The 22,539-nt window shown below is 38.1% G+C and overlaps 2 protein-coding genes across 3 annotated transcripts; one reads left to right on the forward strand and one right to left on the reverse strand.

Moving 5' to 3' along the window:
* The first annotated feature begins 12,524 nt into the window (after window positions 1-12,524).
* On the forward strand, window positions 12,525-17,979 carry LOC130993464 (mitogen-activated protein kinase kinase kinase YODA-like). The gene is given in 13 exon segments (XM_057918360.1): window positions 12,525-12,565; window positions 12,567-13,084; window positions 13,207-13,941; window positions 14,113-14,200; window positions 14,275-14,337; window positions 14,621-14,781; window positions 14,883-14,958; window positions 15,213-15,272; window positions 15,365-15,472; window positions 15,556-15,621; window positions 15,623-15,790; window positions 16,546-16,637; window positions 16,965-17,979. Coding segments are annotated over 13 exon segments (2,664 nt in total). The 5' UTR covers window positions 12,525-12,529; the 3' UTR covers window positions 17,458-17,979.
* LOC130993466 (short-chain dehydrogenase TIC 32, chloroplastic-like) lies at window positions 17,817-20,247 on the reverse strand. Of its 2 annotated transcripts, none has more exons than XM_057918362.1 (8): window positions 19,903-20,247; window positions 19,144-19,375; window positions 18,994-19,073; window positions 18,767-18,920; window positions 18,606-18,684; window positions 18,457-18,541; window positions 18,306-18,352; window positions 17,817-18,238 (listed from the first exon to the last, which is right to left on the reverse strand). In XM_057918362.1, the coding sequence occupies exons 1-8, from the start codon at window positions 20,006-20,008 to the stop codon at window positions 18,077-18,079; spliced, it is 945 nt and encodes a 314-aa protein (XP_057774345.1). In that variant the 5' UTR covers window positions 20,009-20,247; the 3' UTR covers window positions 17,817-18,076. The 2 variants fall into 2 exon arrangements, with proteins under 2 accessions (XP_057774345.1, XP_057774344.1); XM_057918361.1 differs by having other exon boundaries at window positions 18,436-18,541.
* Between the last annotated feature and the right edge of the window lie 2,292 nt (window positions 20,248-22,539).

The raw sequence follows: 22,539 nt of genomic DNA on the forward strand, positions 1-22,539 counted from the left end.
ATCTTTTAACCTTACAAACACTCTTTATTTACAAAAACACTCACTCCAAATTCAATCTCAATCACATATCTCATAAAGTGGTGGGACCCTTTCTCCACTATATCAAAATCATCAAACTCCGTGCCCACCTCAAGTGCCCCAGTTTTGGCGGATGGAGGGAGTAAAAGATTAGGAGCTTGAAACATATCGACTCAATAAACCGGGAGGTTGAGAGTTAGGTGAGAGTTTATCGGTCCTTTGTGCTTTTGGGAGTTATAGGTTAGAAGTTGATCGAGGACGACAACTATGACCCGTAATCTACTGTTTTAGTCGTCCGGGAGGGGGCTAGAACTAGTGGGGAGATCACTCTAGATAATTAGGAATATCGAGATTTATATTGAGCTAAATTGAAGTCTATTGATGCGTAGTCCCTAAATCACACCTATCACTTGATTAACACACTTTATTTGTTTGATTTAAATTAATTAGATAATCAAACCAATCACCTTATTATTTAGTCTAGATAGCCCTAGTACAATGAATTAGGATAATCACTAGAATTGAACTATTAATCCTTGTGGAATATGACCTTACTTTATTATATTGCAACTATACCGTACACTAGCGGCGTAGCGAAAATAAATAACGAACACTTTTCTTGTGCGATACTTTCCATTTTCTTGTGAAGGCGCTCTTACATTGATGTAACTGATATCTAAGGCTCATAAACAATTCTACAAGGAAGAAAATATAAGGGCATAACTAATTGTGTACATAAGACGAGAATCTAACTAAATAGTAGACGTATATTAAGAACTGATACATTGAAATGTTTCCACCTATCATCTTCACAATAATCATAAATTGGAGTTAGCTTGTGAAGTAAATGTTCATGCAACTTTAGCAAAGCCTTTAAACAAAGGTTAAATTGTCAACAAATAGTTTCTTCACTTCCAAAAGAACTGGCCAACTGATCTATTATTCTTATGGTGAGACAATGTAGATAGAAATATGGCAAGTATCTCTTGATGAAACATATTTCTAGTTCCACTCAATCTTCCCACATTTCTAAGCATTTCAAAAATGATATTAAATGTATGTCTATTGACACGAAGCTCATTTCTGTCTTGCATAACTATCTCTTATCAACACACTCAAGACCATTAAGCGTAATATTTTCATGTTGCTTTTCCTTGACCTCAAATGAATACTCTTAACTATATCAATGTTTATCATATACCAAACTCATTACATCATCAGCACACTACCATAACCATTATAATAACTAATTGAAGTTGTTTTAGCCTTCGTATCCTCTCTTCCAATCGAACAAGAGGAGTCATATTGAAAACCTAATAAGAAAAGTTATCACAAAATGAATTATGATATACTTACAAGAAATGTAAATCTACTAACTAGTAAATAAGACAAAACTAAAATATTGCATTAATTAATTTTTTTCCTAATTATGTGAGGTCAAAGGTGTCGATTTTTTAGTTTTATAAATATTTGAAGTAGTTGCACATATATTCTTTTCTTGTATATGAATTTGATCATCTAAGTTGTAAATTTTAAATAATTTATTATAGTTATTTATATTTCAAAAAACTGATTGATTTAATTTTTTTTCCCTAAAAAATTTGAAGAACAAAAGACTATGTAGAACAAAATGGATTGTATATTAATGATATGCTCTATCTGCCAATTTGTCAATATATGCTTATATATAATATACCAATTAATATCTCCAAACACATGTTTGGCTTCTACATCTTATCATAGATTTTGAAAATTACAATGTCTCAAATCCTGTATCTACATCATATTGCATCTTGTAACTTTGCAATCATTTATGTATATCACAAAGAACTTTTATGAATTTTTACGAGAGTTGTCAACTCTGGCCTGACCCAGGTCAGGATGAGCCCGTAGAAAGTTAGGCCCAACTTGACCCAGGACTACACTTAGAACGGCCTAGTCCTGAATTGGGATTTTTAACAAATGTCTAACCCAACCCGGTTCAAAACCACAAATATCTAACCCAACTCGGTTAAAACTTGTGCCACTCTCATTTAGGACACCATTTAGATTTATCTACTTTTTGCTACCTTAATAATGAACAAATGAATTAATTAAACATTATTTTTCTTATTGTATATAAAGCATGCCACTGATGTAAATTATAATAGCTACGCGGCTGCTTGAATTTTTAATTTGCTAAAAGAAAAAATAGCTTGTCGGCCGGAAAAGTAGATCTACCAAGTTTGCAACCTCCATTGGTTCTATCTTCAATTCCTGACGACATCCGGTTCATCCTAGATCTACTAAGTCTGCAACCTCCCCCGCAACCACTGTTGCCTCTGCAAAACCCCCAATTCCAGAAGCTCAAACAACATAAAATTTAGACCCTAATTTATTGATTCACCTCTCTCGATCCCCTGACTGTGCCCTAATTCCTCACCAACAATCGCCGCCGCTGTGGCTACGGCTGTGCATCGGTTCAAAATCGAACTGACCCGGCCCGATTTATAAAAATTGAAATCGAATCAAATTGTGAAATGGTTGAACCGAACCGAACTGAACCGCTAGAAGGCCAAAAACCGATCAAAACCAAACCGATCTAAGCCGATCGATTTCGGTCAGTAACCGAATCGAATTGTTTTCTCTTTTATTTTTTAAAAAAATCAGACTAACAGAAACTAAATCAGATCAGACCCTACTTTTGTTTCTCGCCACAAATTCTCACCAACTAAACAGACTAAACACATATCATCTTTAAAAAAATCATACTAAAATGAATTGGAAATAAAAAAAAAATAGCGTAACTTTTATAAAATCATGGGAGATGGCGCCGGTGTGTGTCAACGGCGGAGTAGAAGCCAGTGACTCAGCGGCGGATGAGAAGCCGGGGGGTGGCGCTGGTTTGGTGCTGCTGCAAGAATGGAAGTGGCACTGGTCTACGCCAGCGGGGGTGGAAAGGCCGGGGTGGGTAGGTGGCGCGGCTAGCACCAGCGTGGTTGCAGGGGCGAGGAGAAGCCGGGGGTTGCGAGTCTTGCGACTGATGAGTGTTGTGTGGATTGTGGAGGCACTTGGAAGAGGGCCAGAGGAGACGGGTTGTTTGGTTTAGTTCTCTAGGGTTTTCAAATTTGAGTATATTAAATGTATTATAATACACACACACACACACACACACACACATATATATATATATATATATATATTATATAGGTTAGGTTCGGGCACCGACCGAACCATGGACAGAAAACCAAAATCGAAATCTGGTAGGTTTAGACATTTGAAAACCGAATCGAAAATCGACCCAAAATTCCAAAAACCGAACTGAACAAAAAATGATCGGTTCAGTCGATTTTTTCGGTCCGGTTTGATTTATGCCCACCCCTAGTTGTGGCTCATTCTCCAGTGATTGGCGGTCGCCTATCAGTTGGCGCCGCCGTACGCGTTCCGTCTCTCTTTCATCTCGTCGATTTCATGGATGGACATATTGACAAACATGGTTTTCGTACCTCAATTCCACATGATTTGTTGTCATTTTCCTTCATGTTTTGTTTGCCAATGCGTGTTTGTACCATAATGTTGAGTTTTATGAAGATTTGATGTCTTGGTGTAGTTTTGGAGTAATTTCAGGAAAAATCAAGGATTAATTGGAGGATTTTGAAGATATGAGATTGAAGTACGTCTCGAGAGGAATCCGTGAGCGCAAACGGCGACCAAATCCGAGTCCGGACGAGGGAGAACGGAGCAAAACGAGCGGACTGTGCAAAACGCCCAGTACCCCGCGGTTACCACCCGCGGCCGCGGGGTGGGACCGCGGGTCAGCTGCTCCTGACTCCAGGAGTCACCCGCGGTCACCACCCGCGGCCGCGGGGCGGGACCGCGGGTCCCCTGAGCATCCCCCACGTTTGAAGGCCGCGGACGCGGACCGTGACCGCGGGAAAAGGGCGGGGCTTCCCCCAAGTGGGCCCCAGACGCGATTTTAGCCCCAAAACTCCATTTTTCCCTTCTTTTCTAACATCATTCACCACACACACCCACTTCATCTTCCCCAACTCTCCAATCCCAAACCCTAGCCTCCATTCTCTACCATTTTTTCTCTCTTCCACACACAAAAACAACACCAAAATCAAATAAAGAAGGGGAAGACTTGGAAAGGAGCTCATCAAGACTACATGATTGAAGATCAAGATTATAGGATTTGTCTATGAATCTCTATCTCTCTATATCTTTATTTATGTTTTCTTATGACTTGAGATTTGCTTTTATTATGAATATGCTTGGCTAAAATCTCTTATCTTAGGGATTAGATTAGATGGATTTGTAATGGATTGATTTCTTTGTTCAATATATATCTTGATTGTGCTTATTGTTATCTTTTCAAGTCCTAGATTTATCTCTTGTATGATTGGTTGGCCACCTTTTGTGCATTTCTAATTTGTGATTTGAATCGGGAGAGGATAATTACAATAGATTAGGAGTTTGATACATATCATCTCAATAAACCGAGAGGTTGAGAGTTGGGTGAGGGCTTGTTGATCTTTTGTGCTCTTGGGAGTTGTAGGTTAGAAATTGACCGGGGACGGCAATTATGACCCGTAATCTACTGTTTTAGTCGTCCGGGAGGGGGCTAAAACTAGTGGGGAGATCGCCCTAGATAAGTAGGTCATATCAAGATTTATATTGATTTAGATTGAAGTTCATTACGATCCATCGAAATCTAGTCCCTAGGATAACTTTCCTTCGAGTCATTCCCCAATTTATTAACTAAGTTTATTTTGTTGTTATTTTATTTACTTGCTTTATTTAGCTTTGTTTTAACCTTCAATCTCTTCATCTTTGGTTGTCTAAATAGATTGAAAACAACTTATTAATAGTATTTAGAAGTTTGAATTCACCAATCCTTGTGGGATACGACCTTGCTTCCACTTATTGCAACTACACCGTATACTTGCGGCGTGGTGAAAATAATAGCGAACACATATAGGCTCCACTCATCTTTTTGTCTCTCTCCCTTCTGAATTTGGCACCGCCAACGAACGTCGCACCTTCGATTTTTTGGTGAGGTCGTGCTCTATTTCCGACACCCCTTAGTGAAGAGATTGTCGGGTAGGACAGAGTGAGAATGACAGTAAAAATGTCTTGATTTTTTTAGAAATGAGGGTTATTTGGGACGGTTAAGGAAAAATTTGATGTAGAGAGAGAATGTATAGAGAAGAAAATGTTAAACAAAAATATAATGTAAAATGTTAAATAAAAATACAAAAAAGTCGAAGGGTGTTATAGTCTTTTAAGCCTAAAATGACTATATAACTTATACTCCCTCCGTCCACGAAATGAGTACCCATTTGTGGACGGCACGAGTTTTAAGAAATGTATGGAGTGTAGTATGAATAGTTTAAGGGTCCCACTTTTTGAGAGTATTAATTAAAGGGTTGTGTGGGGTACACTTGCCAAAAAGGGAAATGGGTACTCATTTCGTGGACGGACGAAAAAGGAAATATGAGTACTCATTTCGTGGACGGAGGGAGTATATTATAAACTAGGGGTAATTGCCTGTAAATTCCTAACGTTTACACGGAATTGGTTTTTGCACCTATTTTTATTTTTCTTCTTTTAAATACCTAACATTTCGTTTTTATCTCAAATTTGTCCGATCACCGATTTTTTCTTATGCCGGCGCCGGAAATGCCATTGTGGCAGCCAGAATCGACGAGGTGGCAGCCGGAATTGACACCTAAGTATATATTTGACATGTGGAATAAAATTAAACAAAAAAAAGAAAAAAATTCACATGTGGAATAACCCCCCCCCCCGTGTTCTTCCCCATCTCCCTCGTTCCCCCACCCGCCGCCCTCCCTCCTCTCTTTCCCCCACCATCTGCCACCGAGCGCGCCTATCTCTGCAAATCGGCCACGCCACCACCGTCTCCCCTTCCCCCATCCTCCGTCGACCCCTCCCCCCGTCTTCTTCCCCCTCTTCCTCGTTCCCCCACCCGCCACCCTCCCTCCTCTCCTTCCCCCACCATCTGCCACCGGGCGCCGATCTCTGCAAATCGGCCACGCCACCACCGTCTTCCCTTCCCCCATCCTCCGTCGACCCCTCCCCTTCCCCCACCCTCCGCAGCTGTCACCTCCCCCAACGCACAGAACATGACGACGGCGATAGATGTGGAGCCCAGATCCGCCCAAATTTGAAGCTTTGTCTGAATTTCCTCATTTTTTTCTTCTTATTTTTTGTTGGGGAAGGAGAGTGTTGTGTAGAGCAGGGTGGGGGGGTTGGCGGCCGCAGAGGGGGAGGCGGCGGCAAGGGGAGGGGATTAGGGTTTGTTGGATTGATTTGATGGTGGCTTCTTCTACTTTGAAATCCATATCTTCCATGGCGAAATTATGCGAACGGTGGTGGTGGTGGCAGGGGAAGGCGGCGGCGGGTTGGAGGAGGGGGATAAGGGTTTGAGAAAATCGTCGGTGGTGTGTGGCTGGGGGCGGTGGTGGCGGCAGCAGAGGTGGGAGCTATGTTTCGCAGAGCAGATGTGAGGGAATCTCCGGTGGAGGGTGCGGTTGAGACTGAGCTCGCCGGTGGCGCGCGAATCACCGGTGGTGTGTGGCTGGGGGCGGTGGTGGCGGCAGCGGCGGCAGAGGGTGGCAGAGCCGGGTGGGGGAAGGGGAAGACGATGGGTGGGTGGGGAAGATGACGACATAGATTTTTTTTATTTTTTTTATTATTTTTTTTAATTCCACATGTCATGAATAGGCAGGCTATGTGTCAATTTCCGGCTGCCAAATCAGCGATTCCGGCTGCCACAGTGGCATTTTCGGCGCCGGCATAAGAAAAAACCGGTGATCGGACAAATTGGAGACAAAAACGAAAGGTCAGGTATTTAAAAGAAGAAAAATAAAAATAGGTGCAAAAACCAATTCCGTGTAAACGTTAGGAATTTACAGGCAATTACCCCTATAAACTATGGCTATAAAACTTATATTTTTAACAAAAATGGCTATATGTGATAATTCCCACTTTATAATATATCATTTATTTTTATGCAATATTTTATAAAAAAATTATTTATGAAGTATCATTTACATACATTAAAAGTATAATTTTCTATTATTAAAAGTGTCATTTGAGAAGTATTATTTTCTGTTATTAAAAGTTTCATTCGAAAGTATCATTTGCATAATATAAAATTTCATTTACGAACATTAAAAGTGTCATTTATAATACAAAAAATATTTATTGTTAATTAAATTTAAAAAATAAGTCAATATTATATTGAGTATCATTTACCATAAATAAAAATGTCATTTACATATAAGAATAATATCTTTTTACTAAGAAAATGACACTTTGAAAATAATAATAATAAAAAAAATTGACTAGGAGTGCTGACGATGCTGAAAATGTAAGTGCATGAGGTGTAATTCGAACTCCTAACCTTTATCTATTTAACTCACTATTCAATCAACTGAGCTAGCTGTTTAATTGGGCCCTTCTTTTAAGGGGTGTTCGGTTTCTAAGATTAGATATGATTAGTCTTCTAATATTTTATTCGATTCGATAGATATGGCTCGATATTTAATCTCAAGACTATGTCACATATGATTAATCATGAGTTATGATTCTTGATTTATTTCATGTGATAAAAATAATCTCAAGTAATCTCGGATCAATTTAATCTCGAACAATTTCGAGACATTCTAATCTCGAGTAATAAAACATTCCCTTAATATACTAACATAATTGGAGCACTTGGGAGCGCCACTTGAGAGCGCATGGAAGTTTTTTCGTGTTCGAAATCTATCTTCAATTTATGCTATTATTATGGAATTAAAAAAAAGTAAAAAAAATGTATGATTTGGTTGGATTATTAAATTATATATATTATATATATCCATATATTGGCAAACCAAATATTTATTCCATTTTTCTTTTATATATGTAAAAATGGATGAATATAACTCGATCCACTTCATAGAAAGGATGAATCTAACTTAGATATCAATATACAGCATAATCGTACTTACGTATTGATCAGTAATAAAATTGTAGCAACTCGACCGAACAAAAATTGATTATTAATTAAGTAAATACAATAATAAATTTCATAATTTCTTAAACCTACCAAAACCTGTCACTGAAATACATTGATAAAGCTATCCCCAAGGGGACACCAAGCGGTGCGATCTTCTATCTACGAACAGTGAGATTTAGGGATCAAATTCCACCGCTCCCCCTCCCCCAAATGTCAAAAAAAGAAAAGAAATACATTGATAAAGCCAATTAATTCAGTATATAATTTGATAGCACTAAGTTACAATTCGATGATCCAAAATATAATACTTTTGAATTCAAATTATAAGAATTGCACGAACTGCATACACCACCATATTTTAAATCAATATAAATTTGCACTTACAGTTGATACATATGTCTAAATAGATACATTAAAAGTTTTATATTTTAAATCAAAGGAATGTGACGAGTCCTCTACTTCCTTAAATTTCCATATTTCAAAATTGAATCTACTAATAACTCACGTATATTTCCTGCATATAGTGCTCTTTTATTTTAAATAAATCCAATATAACATATTGCTATTGTAGTTACTACTAACGGATCTATGTAGATGTTGCTTTCAAATCTAAAACCTGTCAACAATTCAATTCTAATTATATTACCTGTCCTAATTTACTGACTACATTTCGTCATCTAATTAAACTCTACCAATAAACAATTACACAACATTTATTTCAATATTTTAAAAAATTATACTAGAAATTACTCTTTGTTTTAATTCATTAAATGACCGAAAATGATCTTATTTACAAGCGACGCCGTCACTTTCAGGTACTATGTTGCCCCTATTAAAATGGAGTAAGTTATTCGAAGTTAATTTAGTAATAAAAAAATAAATATTTAAATAAAGTACATAAAAGGAATACCTCAAAAGCAACCAAAGCTAGGGGTGAGCATTCGGGCGGGTTGGGTTGAAACCGAACCGTTTTGACCAACCCGAACCCAAACCGCCACCTAAAATTTCAAACCGAACCAAACCGCTTTACTTGAAAAAACCGAACCAAACCGAACCATAAATTTTCGGTTCGGTTCGGTTCGGTTTGGCCTAAAACCGTTCCAATTTTTTTTTTTTTTTTTAATTAAAAAACCTGGTAGAGCAATATGTGGCAGCCTTTAAAATGCATAAATTCACCAAAATGCATACTAAAAGTTCACAAAATGCATACCTAATATTCCCCACAAATATAATCCACACACACAACTACAAGTCCACAACAAAATAAAAGGCAAAATGTATCAAATCACAATTCCAAAATAAAAATAGCATAATAACTCCATAAGCAAGATAACAAGTCATAGACATTTCTTCTTGTTCATTATCTTCAATCTTCACCCCTCTACTTCCATGGAGTCCAAAGTGGTGGTCCCAACATCACTTGTGCCAACACTCTTCATACCTACAAAAATAAACACCAACAACAAATTAGTGAGTATGAAATCAAGAATCAAAGAATAGCACAAAATATTTAAAATATTTTAACCTTGTTCAAGTTTTTCAATGCTTTCCAAATCTTCTTCAATTGTGATTGGTTGTCTTGATCTTCTAGTCCAATCTTGGGTGCATATGAGACACTCCACAGTTTCGGCACCTAAAGAACTCCTAAAAGGATCGAGCACTCGACTCCCGGAGCTAAAGGCGGATTCCGAAGCAACCGTGGAAATTGGCATTGACAATACATCTCGAGCAAGGTGTGAAAGAATAGGATATCTATGTTGATTTTTCTTCCACCAACTTAGGATATTAAAAGAAGCCTTTTCTTCCGTAGTCACATCATTCTTGTCTTCAAGGTATATATCCAACTCACTCTTCTTGCTTGATGAACCATCTTGTTGCATCTTTTGTTTTTTGAATCTATCACCCATGCTCTCCGCTTCAATGAAAGAATCCACATTGGTAGTAGAAGATTCAACATTCTCACGAATATTGCTTGATGATGTATCACCTCGAGATTGATATTTCTCTTTGTAAGCATCAAAAAGCTCTTTCGTGGAATCCATCACACCTTTGGCCATCTTGTTGCCAATTTCATCCCCATACTCCTCAACAAGTGCATATTCAATGAACTCAAACTTATAATTTGGATCTACAACAACGGCCACATATATAAGTTTGTTCATTTTCAATGGATCTCCCCAATACTTCTCAGCCTTTTCCATCATTTTGACACCCATTGCAACAACATCTTGTTCATCATGTGTCATCCACTTTTTCAACAACAACTTCACCCTACTAATCTCATCATAAAACTTATTCGAGGTAACATACAAAGACCCCGAAATCCTTATAGTAAGATGATAGAAAGTGGACAAAAGCCACATACAAATTCAGCCACTGCCACTACTAAGCTTAATAAAATCCAGCCACTGCCACATACAAATTCAACCATTGCCTACTGAAAGAAAATCTGAATAAGTCTCTTATTGTAACAAATATCTATTGCGAAACTTTCAGCCATACACAACAAATGGAGGATTGTAACTATTCTGAATAAATTTCGAAACTTTCAGCCATACATCTATTGCGAAACTTTCAGCCAGAGCCATACATCTATTGAATATATTTGAATAACTATTGTAACTTCAGCCATACACAACAAATAATGCGAAAATTATAAAATCAAACAAGGAAGACTGGAAGAGGGAGGGACTGACCGAGGTTGCAGGGCAGGGACGACGGGCTGACGGCGAGGCAGGCTTGGGCGACGGCGTGGCGCGGCGAGGCTCGGTCGGGAAACCCTACTGGACGGAGAGGCGGCACCGACAGGGATCTCGGGTCAGCGATTGTTGGTGGGGATGGCAGTCGGCTTCTGCCAGAATGGGGTGGGGTAGCGGTGGCGCCGCGGCGGCCCGGCGGGAACCCTAGAAATTGGAACTTGAAAGTTGAATCTCTAAATGTGCAATGGGGGGGAGAGGCGCGGCTGAACTGCAGCTTGAACTAAACATTAGAAATGAATAGGGTTTGAAATTTTTAATATTATTAATATTAATTGTTTATAAAATATATAATATATTATAAAATAATAATATATTTAAAATTTCGGGCGGGTTCGGTTTAAAAACCAAACCGTTTTTCTAAAACCGAACCCGAACCGTTTTCTGGCGGTTTGAAAATTTTCAAACCAAACCGAACCGTTTTCTCTACATAAACCGAACCAAACCGCCCGGTTTGGTTCGGTTCGGTTCGGTTTGGCGGTTCCGGTTTGGTTTTGCTCAGCCCTAACCAAAGCGCACCCGAAAAAAGTTTATCCCTCAAAAAAAGAAAAATATCGTAATAAAGTAGTAAGTATTAAATTCCATTTATAATTATTCCACCAAAATTACAATAAATTAGTGTCCTTTTTCTTTAATGACAAATAATAATTGCAATAATTGCTACTATTATTAAATTCTTCACTCAGACAACTCCATTTCTATGCACTCACTCCATTCTCTCTCCCTCCCTCTCTCTCTCTACGCGATCTCTTATGATAATCTGAATTCACACACACAAACACGCACTTGAATTATTACGGCGTAGTTCTTAAGCATTCGGGCGCTAGGGATTTGTTTAAACACCGTACACTCAAATTTGGGATAGATTCTGCAGAATAAGTGAGCTGTTTGTTGGTTCGCTCGTGGGATGTGAGAGAGCTGCGAAGTTGAAGGTAAGATTTTGAGTTAGTTGCAGTGAGTATTTCCAGTGTATAGAGTGATTTTTTTACTATTATGGCGGAAATATTGTAGAAGTATGCTTAGATCTGTAGCGAGAAGCTCTAATTTTGGATACTGAAGATAGCGATTGCACTTTGTTTCTGTACATGGTTGTTCGGAGATCAGAGGCACCGGTATTAGATTATTCGCGCTAAATAAGAAAAGATTGGAAATTTAGGAGGGCTGTTTCTAGCGTGGGATGGAAAGATTCCTCGATTTTGGGGTTAAATTAATAATTTTGCTAGTTTTGACGAGTTTAAGATATTGAAATTTAGCATGATTCAATAATAACGGGTTTCATTGTCATTGTAGTCAATGGAAAGCGCAAGATGGAGTGCAACTCGTTGAAATGCATTCTGTTACTACTTATTTTAACCAAACATAAAATAAAAGGAAAGAAAGAAAGAAGAAAAGCAGAACTAGGATTAATGGGTTTTCTTGCGTGGATCTCTAGCCTTCTATTTACAGAAAGCGTTTCAAGGATAAATTTGATTAGGATTATATTTTAGGGCCAATTGTATTGTGGGATTGGGAAATATCTTTGGTTTTGGAGTGAATAAATTGATGCAAACAATAGTTTTCATGATAACTATATTCTAATGTCTCTGAAAGAGTCAATAGTAATGTCTGATAGAGTAGATATTCTTGTAATTCATTGGTATATTCTTTAGGTGAAATTGGTTTTATGTTCCCACTCTTTGCATTAAAGCTTTTGAGTCTGTAGCTCCTTGCTTGTACGAGCATATTTGAAAAGTTTCTGTTTGCAGAAAATATGCCTTCATGGTGGGGAAAGTCATCGTCAAAAGAGGGCAAAAAAGAAAACAACCAAGGAAAGTTTTATCGACACATTTCATAAGAAGTTCAAAAGTCCTGAAAGTAAATCTTCTGGTAGATCAGCAGGGTCTAGAAGACGTTCAAGTGACACTGTTTCAGAAAGAGGGTCTCAGTCACGTGCTCCGTCAAGGTCTCCATCACCTTCCAAGAATGTAGCACGATGTCAAAGTTTTGTGGAAAGGCCTCAATCACAGCCACTTCCTGTGCCAGGCATCCGCTTAGCCAATGTCAGCCGCACTGATTCTGGAATAAGTGAAACAGCAAAACCAAAACCAGAAAGGGTTTCCAAACCATCATTATTTCTACCTCTGCCTAGACCTGCATGCATCCGCCAGAGACTGGAACCTGCCGAATTGGATGCTGAGTTGGCTGTTGCTTCAGTCTGTAGTGAGTGTTCTATTGAGAGTGATGATCCAGTTGATTCACGTCAGCGAAGTCCTCTGGCAAATGACTATGATATTGGGTGTAGGACTGCTGCAGGCAGCCCCTCAAGGTGAGTGGGGACTGAAATTTATATCAGAAGTGCATTTTCTCATTTGGGTTTACTTATGTATAATGTGTGATATCTATCTTACTAAAATGAGGCCTTCTTCTCCCTGTGTTTTTTCCATGAAGCATTTCTCTTAAGGATCAGCCTCCTGTTGCACCAATAATCTCAAAAGTCGCACCTGTTCCTGTAAACCTTTTCTCCAATAAACATTTGAACTCTTCGCCTCCAAGAAGACGGCATTTGAATGGTCACATGGCAAATTTACAAGTTCCACCGCATGGTGCCTTTTCCAGTGCTCCAGATAGCTCAAGGTCTAGTCCCTCTAGAAGTCCAATGAGAGCCTCTGGTTATGAGCCAGTTACAAATACTGTTTGTACGACCGGAAAGCTTTATACTGATTTTCCATTTCTTGGATCTGGTCAATGCTCTCCTGGGTCAGGTCAGACTTCTGGCCATAACTCAATGGGAGGAGATATGTCTGGGCAATTATTTTGGCAGCCTAGTCGAGGGAGCCCAGAGTATTCTCCAAATCCTAGTCCTCGAATGACAAGTCCTGGCCCTAGTTCTAGAATTCATAGTGGTGCTGTGACACCACTTCATCCTAGGGCTGGAGGGGGACATTCGGAGTCTCAGAGTAACTGGCCTGATGATGCAAAACAGCAAAGTCATCCTCTGCCACTTCCTCCCATATCAGTTTCCAATTCTTCACCCTTCTCTCATCAGAATTCAGCTGTGACATCACCTTCTGTGCCGCGTAGTCCTGGAAGAGCAGAGAATCTCACAAGCCCTGGCTCACGTTGGAAAAAGGGGAAGTTGCTTGGTCGAGGCACATTTGGACATGTCTATGTTGGGTTTAACAGGTGTGATAACCTGATCGCACATCCTATTTCCTCCCCCAAGTCCCCGTCTTCCTATTTTCCTGTGGAAGCTCTTCTTTTCTGAAGATAATAAATCTCTGAAGCTTACTGAATCAAACGGGTTCATTTATACTGTTCATTTCCTGAGTAATGGTTTTGATCTATTTGGTTTAGTGAAACTGGCGAAATGTGTGCAATGAAGGAGGTTACATTATTTTCTGATGATGCCAAATCGAAGGAAAGTGCAAAGCAATTGGGACAAGTGAGTCTTTTGGCCTTTGGATTTATTGAGAGGGAAGTTGAAGATTCTTACATAATCTTTTATGTTGCATACAGGAGATCATGCTGTTGAGTCGCTTGAGGCATCCTAATATTGTGCAGTATTATGGATCTGAAACGGTCAGTTTTACTCTAGAAAAATATGGATAGTGTAAACTTTGATATAAGACTTGCCAACTCTGGTTTTCCAAATGCCTTGCTTTTCAATTGGCTTAGACACCTGTTAGTTAAAGAAACATTTCACATGTTATTAAATGTCTGACTAGCAAATTGGTGGCAACGCCATTACTAAGCAGTCTTTTATAGAAACCACTGTCTCGTGACATGTAATTTTATCTTCAATGGTCCACCTGGTCATTTTCCTTAATCTTCGGTTGATTCTGAATTGATCTACCTTTATCAGGTAGGTGATAAATTATACATATATCTGGAATATGTATCTGGTGGTTCCATCCATAAGATTCTACAGGACTATGGAAAACTAGGAGAATCAGCCATCCGCAGTTACACCCACCAAATTTTGTCCGGACTTGCTTATTTACATGCTAAAAACACTGTGCACAGGTAAACTGGAGTTTTTTTTTGGGCCAATGTTCTGTCAGAATTTTCATGCAAATATATATCGCTAAACATCATCATGCACTCAATGCTTCACTTATATGCAGGGATATTAAAGGAGCCAATATACTTGTGGACCCAAATGGTCGTGTTAAGCTGGCAGATTTTGGGATGGCAAAGCATGTAAGCTTGTACTCTTCTAGCTAACTCAGTCAAATTGTTAATAATTCAAAAAAATTTTTGGAAGGGAAACTAGTATAGAAATGGCTGGTTAGATTTAATCAAGTATGACTTCTGAATAGACTTCAAATCAGTTTTGTTGGAATGTTAAAGAATAACATATTGCTCTATATCATCCTCCTGGCTTTAATTCTAGTGGCACCTGCAGTTTTATGATTTATTGGTTTAGCATTGTTTTTAATATTACTCTTTTACAGATTACAGGGCATTCTTGTCCTTTATCGTTCAAGGGTAGTCCTTACTGGATGGCACCTGAGGTTAGTCATTTCTCTTAATCTTGGATCCCGAAATCCCTAGGGATTCCTTTCTTTCCCAGCAAAACTATGTTAATTTTCTGCTGCTCACTTAGGTCATTAGGAATTCAAATGGGTGTAGCCTAGCTGTTGATATATGGAGTCTTGGATGCACTGTCATAGAAATGGCGACATCAAAACCACCTTGGTCCCAGTATGAAGGGGTCAGTACTTTGAGCTCTGTGGTTGAAGATTTGATGTTCAGTGTATTGATGGGTTATCTGACATTTTAACTTTGGTCCTTAAGGTCGCAGCTATGTTCAAGATTGGAAATAGCAAGGAACTTCCAACAATTCCAGATCACCTTTCAGACTGAAGGGAAAGACTTTGTGAGGCTATGCCTGCAGCGGGTTCCGCAGAATCGCCCTGCAGCTGCTCAGCTTTTAGAGCACTCTTTTGTGAAAAATGTTGTGCCTTTAGAGAAACAAATACCTAGTCCAACCTCAGATCATCCTCCAGTGACAAATTCTGCAAAATCTGTGGTATTGCTCCTAATTTATCTTGGGTTCTTGACCCAACTAAGATTCTTAAATGCAATTTGTCATCATTTTTTGTAAGGGAAGATGATGCTCTGACATGTTTGTATCTTATGTTTTGGCCTTAATTGAAACAGTCTTCATCTGTGCTGCTAAAGGTCCTCAAAATTTGGTGTCTGAAGGTTGTGGTAGCCTCATTGATTAATGAAAAATGTGTGGTTAATATATTCCATGATATTTTATCAACTGGCTATACATAACTATCTAATGATCGGAAGAAAAAGCAGAATTTTATTTGCTTAAGTTAATTGTGATTAGCATACGATAGACATAATATAACTATTGTCCTCTTGCTTGAGGCAGAGTTCTTCGACTTGGTCAAGCCAACCCCATTGAACCATGTTCATCTTTAGAGTCTTGATTGCTGATCTATAAAACTGGCTTGATCCTCAGCAACCTTATGGGACATGATCTAAGAGTAAATAATTGAGAATCCCAATCCAAACCCTCCTTTATAACCCAAGCAAATTCCTGACTAATGGAGAGATATCCTAGAAAGTTTTGTATGAACAAGGTCATGTGTGGGGTTATATTTATTATATTTAATTAGTTCTGTATTGGAGCTTTAATTTACACCACTATAGCCGTGCTTGCAATTTTAGGTCTTCTTGTGATACGTTTTGTGTATTTTTTTAATATTTTTTTTGTGAGTAAGCATTTTGTATATTTATTAATGACATGTTCTTTGCATTTCTTTATAGGGTATTGGTAACGCTAGAATTCTTCAGCAACCAGATACGGAGAGACTTGCTATCCACTCATCTAGAGTGTCAAAATCTAATTTTCATTCGAGGTCTCTCTCTCTCTCTCTCCGTGTTCTTGTTTATGCATGCTATCCACTCATCTAGAGTGTCAAAATCTAATTTCATTCGTGGTCTCTCTCTCTCTCCCCGTGTTCTTGTTTATGCATGTGTATGCACTTTCTCCTGATTTTGCTCTTAATGTATAATTGGCTATACCTTGTTTCCTCATAAAAGTAGGACGTGAACAATCTTTATAACTAATGCCCTAAAGAACTAAGGATTCATACCTGAGAGTTTGTTCCTTGGTTCATCAGAAAATGGTTTGGTAGATGTGATGTTGAACTTACTTATTTTCTTTTCCTTCCTTCACTTTCCAGTGACATGTACGTTTCAAGGAACATATCATGTCCGGTTTCTCCTGTGGGGAGTCCTCTTCTACATCCAAGGTCACCTCAACACCTAAGCGGAAGAATGTCTCCTTCACCCATATCAAGCCCCCGCACGACATCTGGTTCATCCACACCTCTTACTGGTGGTCTTGGTGCCATCCCATTCCACAATCAGCCTATGCTATCGCAAGAGGGCTATGGGAATTTGCAGTTGCGCCCACCCAGCCACTCTTACTGGGATCCTGACATTCTCCGAGGGGCACAATCAGGATCCCATGCTTTCCGGGAACTGACATCTTATGATAATGATGCTCTTGGGAAGCAATTTGTAAGGGCTGCAAATGGAGAACTCTATGATAAACAGTCGGTGTTGGCTGACCGCGTGTCTCAGCAACTCCTCAGAGATCCCGCCAAGCTGAATCAGTCGCTGGATCTCTCTCCTTCGGCTGCGTTGCCGTGCCACCGTACAGCTGGAGTATAAATTTGTTCATTATCGATGAGATTAGGAGTTAGGTGGTTGAGCAAGTCACTTTTTTGGCACACTATGCAACCAACCATCACCATTGTTTCATTTGTTGGGGATGCTGTTTTGAACAGCAGAGATGAAGATGTTGCTGAGCAACTTGCTTTTTGCAGCACTCACTGTCACGAGAAATCAGCCCCCGCATTCCTATCCCCTATACGCCGAGCGAGCTTCTAGACGGCGTTGGACTATGCAGCTTCTAGAAAGTTGGTGTCTTAGTGAAAAATTTGACATGTAACTGACTGGTGCTAGTGAGAGAGGTTAATTGGCCTGGGGATTACAGCTTCGATTGTATAGTCATTGTTAAATCTTTGGTCTGCGAAAAAGAAATGTATATTCACATTATTCCATAGAAGGGTAGAAATATCACCCCGGATGATAGTAGCTGTAGAACTATTTACATGACAGTATGCAACAGCTCTAGAAAAAAATGGAGAGAACCAATCCAGATTTGGTGCATCAACTTTCTCAAATTGTACATTCTCCCTCTCTGTGTCTAATTTTTCCAAGTTATTTCATGTGATGTACATGGGTAGCATAACATAAAATAGGTTTATTTTGGTATATAGAAAGTTATTTATTTATTGATCAAGTTGATGGTAAAATCCCAAAGTTTAGCAGCCAAATCTTTGTCAGTAGCCTTGGCATCTGGGTTGTCCAAGTTGTTGCTAGAAAAGTATTGACCACTGATGCCTTTGAGGTGTGGATGCAACGCCACATAGCATGTAGTTGAGGCCCCCTTCACATTCAACAACATAAATCATTAAGCTTTTCTGCACAATTCATCACTACACATCCCACCTTACCTGCTCAACATTTTTCAGCACCAGTCGACCAACGCTGCTCGCTAGACCTGAATAAACCAGAAACGATTCAACGCATAAATTATTCATGCCTTGAAGATTATCAACAACTCATATGGCTCTCCAACATTACCTTCAAAAATGCCAAGATTACCTTCAAAAATGCCAAAATGACGGAAAAGATTGGTCGCGATTACTCCCGGATGAACTGAATTTGCAGTTATGTCTGCACCCTCTTCCTGCTCAAGACTCACAGTTAGTGTGATCAACTTAGTGATTGCTAGTTGAAAATATAAATATCACCTTTAACCGTCTACACAGCTCGTTAGCGTGCAGTATGTTAGCAAGTTTTGATTGGCCGTACGCATACCACTTGGAATAACTGCATATATCAACATATCCCTCAAAACTGCAATCCTTAAAAACATCCAAATAATTATCTTGTATGGAAAACAAGTGCACACCTCTTTTCATCATTGATTTTGTGAAACCGAATGCCTTGTCTGTATGAATGGCGATGAGCCCTTGAGGAGAGGTTCACAATCCTTCCCTCCCTTTTCGTGTCACGGGCTGTCTTCTTCATGGTGTCCAGTAACAAGTGAGTTAGAAGGAAATGACCTGCAATCAAACCATATATGTATATGCTCTTACCATTTATATATACATATACCAATTTGAATTAGGCAAATACCTATATAGTTAGTGGCAAACTGTAGCTCTATCTTGTCTGCAGACAGTGTGAAAGGAGGCATCATTATTCCTGCATTATTACTGAGAGTAGAGAAGCCATTAATTTGATGAATTGGCACATCATTTCACACTGCTAATATGATATGCTTACATCAAAATGTTCAACGGTAGACCTGAAGATGTAAACTCGGATGCAAAACTTCTAACAGATTTCATGGAACTGAGATCTAACTCAATGGCATCAATCTTGGCAGCTGGATTCTCTTTGATGATTCCTTCTTTAACTCTCTCTCCAGCACCCATATTTCTGATTCCCATCACAACATGAACACCGCGCTTAGCAAGAACACGCGTTGTTTCTAATCCTATACCACTTGACGCCCCTGCACACCACTTTTCACCCTTCATACACCACCAATAATTTTTCAAAAGATTATGATGATGCAACATTAATTACCCAGAGTTTCCCTTTTAGGTGCAGAATCGTATATAAAATCTTCACTTCAAAATACAAAATCTGTAATTCTATAACAAATGCACCTGAAAAAGGGCCAACTCTACACATGCATATAAACTAAAATGGTATCATGAATCTTGAAGTTGAAACAGATACGTTCAACACAAAGTGCTATGAGTTCTCAAGTCTCATATCCGCTCATTAAACTAACTTAGTCGGGGCATTTACTATTGAGGATTAGATAGATAAAATAATATAGACGGATAAGAAACTTGGAATATCCTAAGGTCCTTAATTATTTCAACAATTAGAGATAACCTGATTGATTCATATCATGTTGAAAGGGCTAGAATTACATTAAATCCATGTGATAAAGATAGAAATACTAAAAAAAGCCAAGAAAAAGCAGTATATATATCTTAAAAACAAGAAGAAATGCAGAAATTATAGGACCTGTAACAATGGCAGTGAGGCCAGAGGCATCAATTCCTTTGGTAACTTCCTCAGCTGTGGAAGCTGAAGAAAATCCAGAAGGCCCATTTCCCCTGAACAGCCACATCTCTTGACAATATTTTTTCTTCTAGTAGCACTTGTCACCAAGTTATATATAATGAATGGAAAGATTGTAGGAGTAATTTTTTCAAAAATAAAATGAAGTAGCAGAGATCCTAGTGTGGCCCGACACAGACATTTCATCAACAAATACATTTACTTTTTACGTAGCTACGCCGAACATTGTATATCTGTGTGGGGTTGCACTTGCATGGAATAAGGATATCAAATATGTGGCGTCCACATCCTACACCTTGCACCTCTTTACCTCTTTATTTATTTATATACTAGAACTAGTGTATAGGAGAATTATTTTAAATTATTATTAGAATTTTATAATACTATTTTTGTATAATAAATATTTATATAAACATTATTTTAGAATTTGTTTAATTTGAAGTAATATAGTTCAAATTATATTAATCTCAACCATATTCCTCAATTAAATGTTTACCTTTTGTTAGAATAATAGATACTCCATCCGTTCACAAAAAGATATCATAATTAGTCACTTTTGTTCGTCCACAAAAAGATGTCCTAATATATTTTTAGTAATGAGAGCATCACTCACTAAGGACATCCACAGTGGTGAGCCAACCTTGGCTCTTAAAAGTGCCCCCCACAATTGTGAGCGAACACCCCACATTGGAGAGCCAACCCCTTTGGCTCTTAAATTTTTATTTTAATTTAGATTTAATTTTAATGTTTGTTTTCAATTAATTCTAACACCAAAATTAAAAGCATAAATTTCATTAAGAAAACGAAAATTAAGAAAACATAAGAAAATTTACAATACTTTCAAAAAATAGAAATTAACTAGCGTTGGGACCAAAAAAAAAAAATGGCCGAAAGGCCTTCCAACGGCAGCCTGCCATTTCTAACGTTAAAAAATTTATTTTTTTATTTTTTAATCTGCTGAAAATTTGGGATTGAGGCGTGTTTCACACGCGCCCCACATACACAGCTTCTGCGTCGGGCACGGAGGGGAGGGCTGGGCACGCAAGAGGTTGGCACGGCATGGGGGGAGGGGGGAGGGCTGGATCGGGCCAGCTTTCGCACCCCCAGTGTGGATGCTCTAACTTGTGGGTCCATTTCTCCACTCACTAACTTAATTAACTTTTTTCACTTTCTTAATTTGTGGGCTCCTTTCTCTATTCTCTAAATAAACAATATACATTTTCTTAAAATCCGTGCCACCCTTTCTTAAAACATTTTTTTCGTGGATGGAGGGAGTATATTCTTTATATCTAAGTTTTCATTTAATAATGTTTTAAAAGAGGTCGATGTAAGATTCAAGATTTTTTAAAAAAAATGTAAATTTGATGAAGGAATTGACGTGTCACATTTTTTTTATTAATTTTGTGCAAATTATTTAAATTGACAAATAAGAATTAAGTTAAGACCTCACCTGTCATCTGAGCATCATCTCATCTGAACCCTGTAATACCATATCATCATCTAAATCCCGAAAGACGACATCTAACGTTTGAACACCAGACATTTGAGTATCATTCTCGTCTAGACCTTGAAATACAAAAAATGAACTTTTATGCATCAATTTTTTTAACATCACTATCTGGAACTTTAAAAATCAAAGCTGACTTGTGAGATTGTATGATCTGGAGCTTGAAAGATCATAACTAACTTCTAAATATCATTTTGTATGGAGCTTCAAAAATCTTCACAATTTTTATGCATTATTCCATTTGGAGCTTCAAATATTATTATTGGGTTCCGAGGATCATCTCGTTTAGAGTGTGAAAGAACAAATTTGACTCAAAAGTGTCATCTCATTTGAACTTTGAATGAACCATAACTAAGTTATAAGAATTATCCCGTGTTGAGATTTAAAGATCATTATCATCTAGAGCTTGTAAGATCATAACTAACTTCTAAACATCATCTTGTATGCAGCTTGAAAAATCTTGACAAAATTTTGTCCATTATATTATGTGGAGCTTTAAAAATCAAGCTAACTTGTGAGATTGTATGATCTGGAGTTTGAAAGATCATAATTAACTTCTAAACATCATTTTGTACGGAGATAAAAAAAATATTGACAAACTTTTATGCATTATTCATTTGAAGCTTCAAATATTATTATTGGGTTCCGAGCATCATCTCGGTTAGAGTGAGAAAAAACATATTTGACTCGTGAGTGTCATCTAATTTGAACTTTAAATGACCATAACCAAGTAATAAGAATTATCTCGTGTGGAGCTTTAAAGATCATTATCATCTGGAGTTTGTAAGATCATAAATAACTTCTAAAAATCATCTTGTATGCAACTTGAAAAATCTTGACAAAGTTTTGTCCATTATTTTATGTGGAGTTTGAAATATCATAATTGAGTTTCGAGCATCACATCCTGTTTGAAATTTGAAAGAACAAAATTGACCTATGAGCATCATCTCATTTGAAGTTTGAAATACCAAAACTCAGTTCTGAAAATCATCTCGTGTGAAGCTTAAGAAAGTTGGTATGAGATTCAAATTATATTAATTTATTTAGTATTTTAATTGATAATTTTTCATAAA

The sequence above is a fragment of the Salvia miltiorrhiza genome, chromosome 7, assembly GCF_028751815.1.
Source record: "Salvia miltiorrhiza cultivar Shanhuang (shh) chromosome 7, IMPLAD_Smil_shh, whole genome shotgun sequence".
Lineage (NCBI taxonomy): Eukaryota > Viridiplantae > Streptophyta > Magnoliopsida > Lamiales > Lamiaceae > Salvia > Salvia miltiorrhiza.

Bases quoted from the DNA above. Each gene is read 5' to 3' on its own strand.
- LOC130993466 (XM_057918361.1), bottom strand. From the start codon at position 20,008: ATGTGGCTGTTCAGGGGAAATGGGCCTTCTGGATTTTCTTCAGCTTCC. The intron at 18,685-18,766 runs GTGTGCACTTGT...TGATATATGCAG, and splicing joins AAAATCAATGATGAAAAGAG to TTATTCCAAGTGGTATGCGT. The intron at 18,542-18,605 runs GTGATATTTATA...AGTCTTGAGCAG, and splicing joins AGCTGTGTAGACGGTTAAAG to GAAGAGGGTGCAGACATAAC.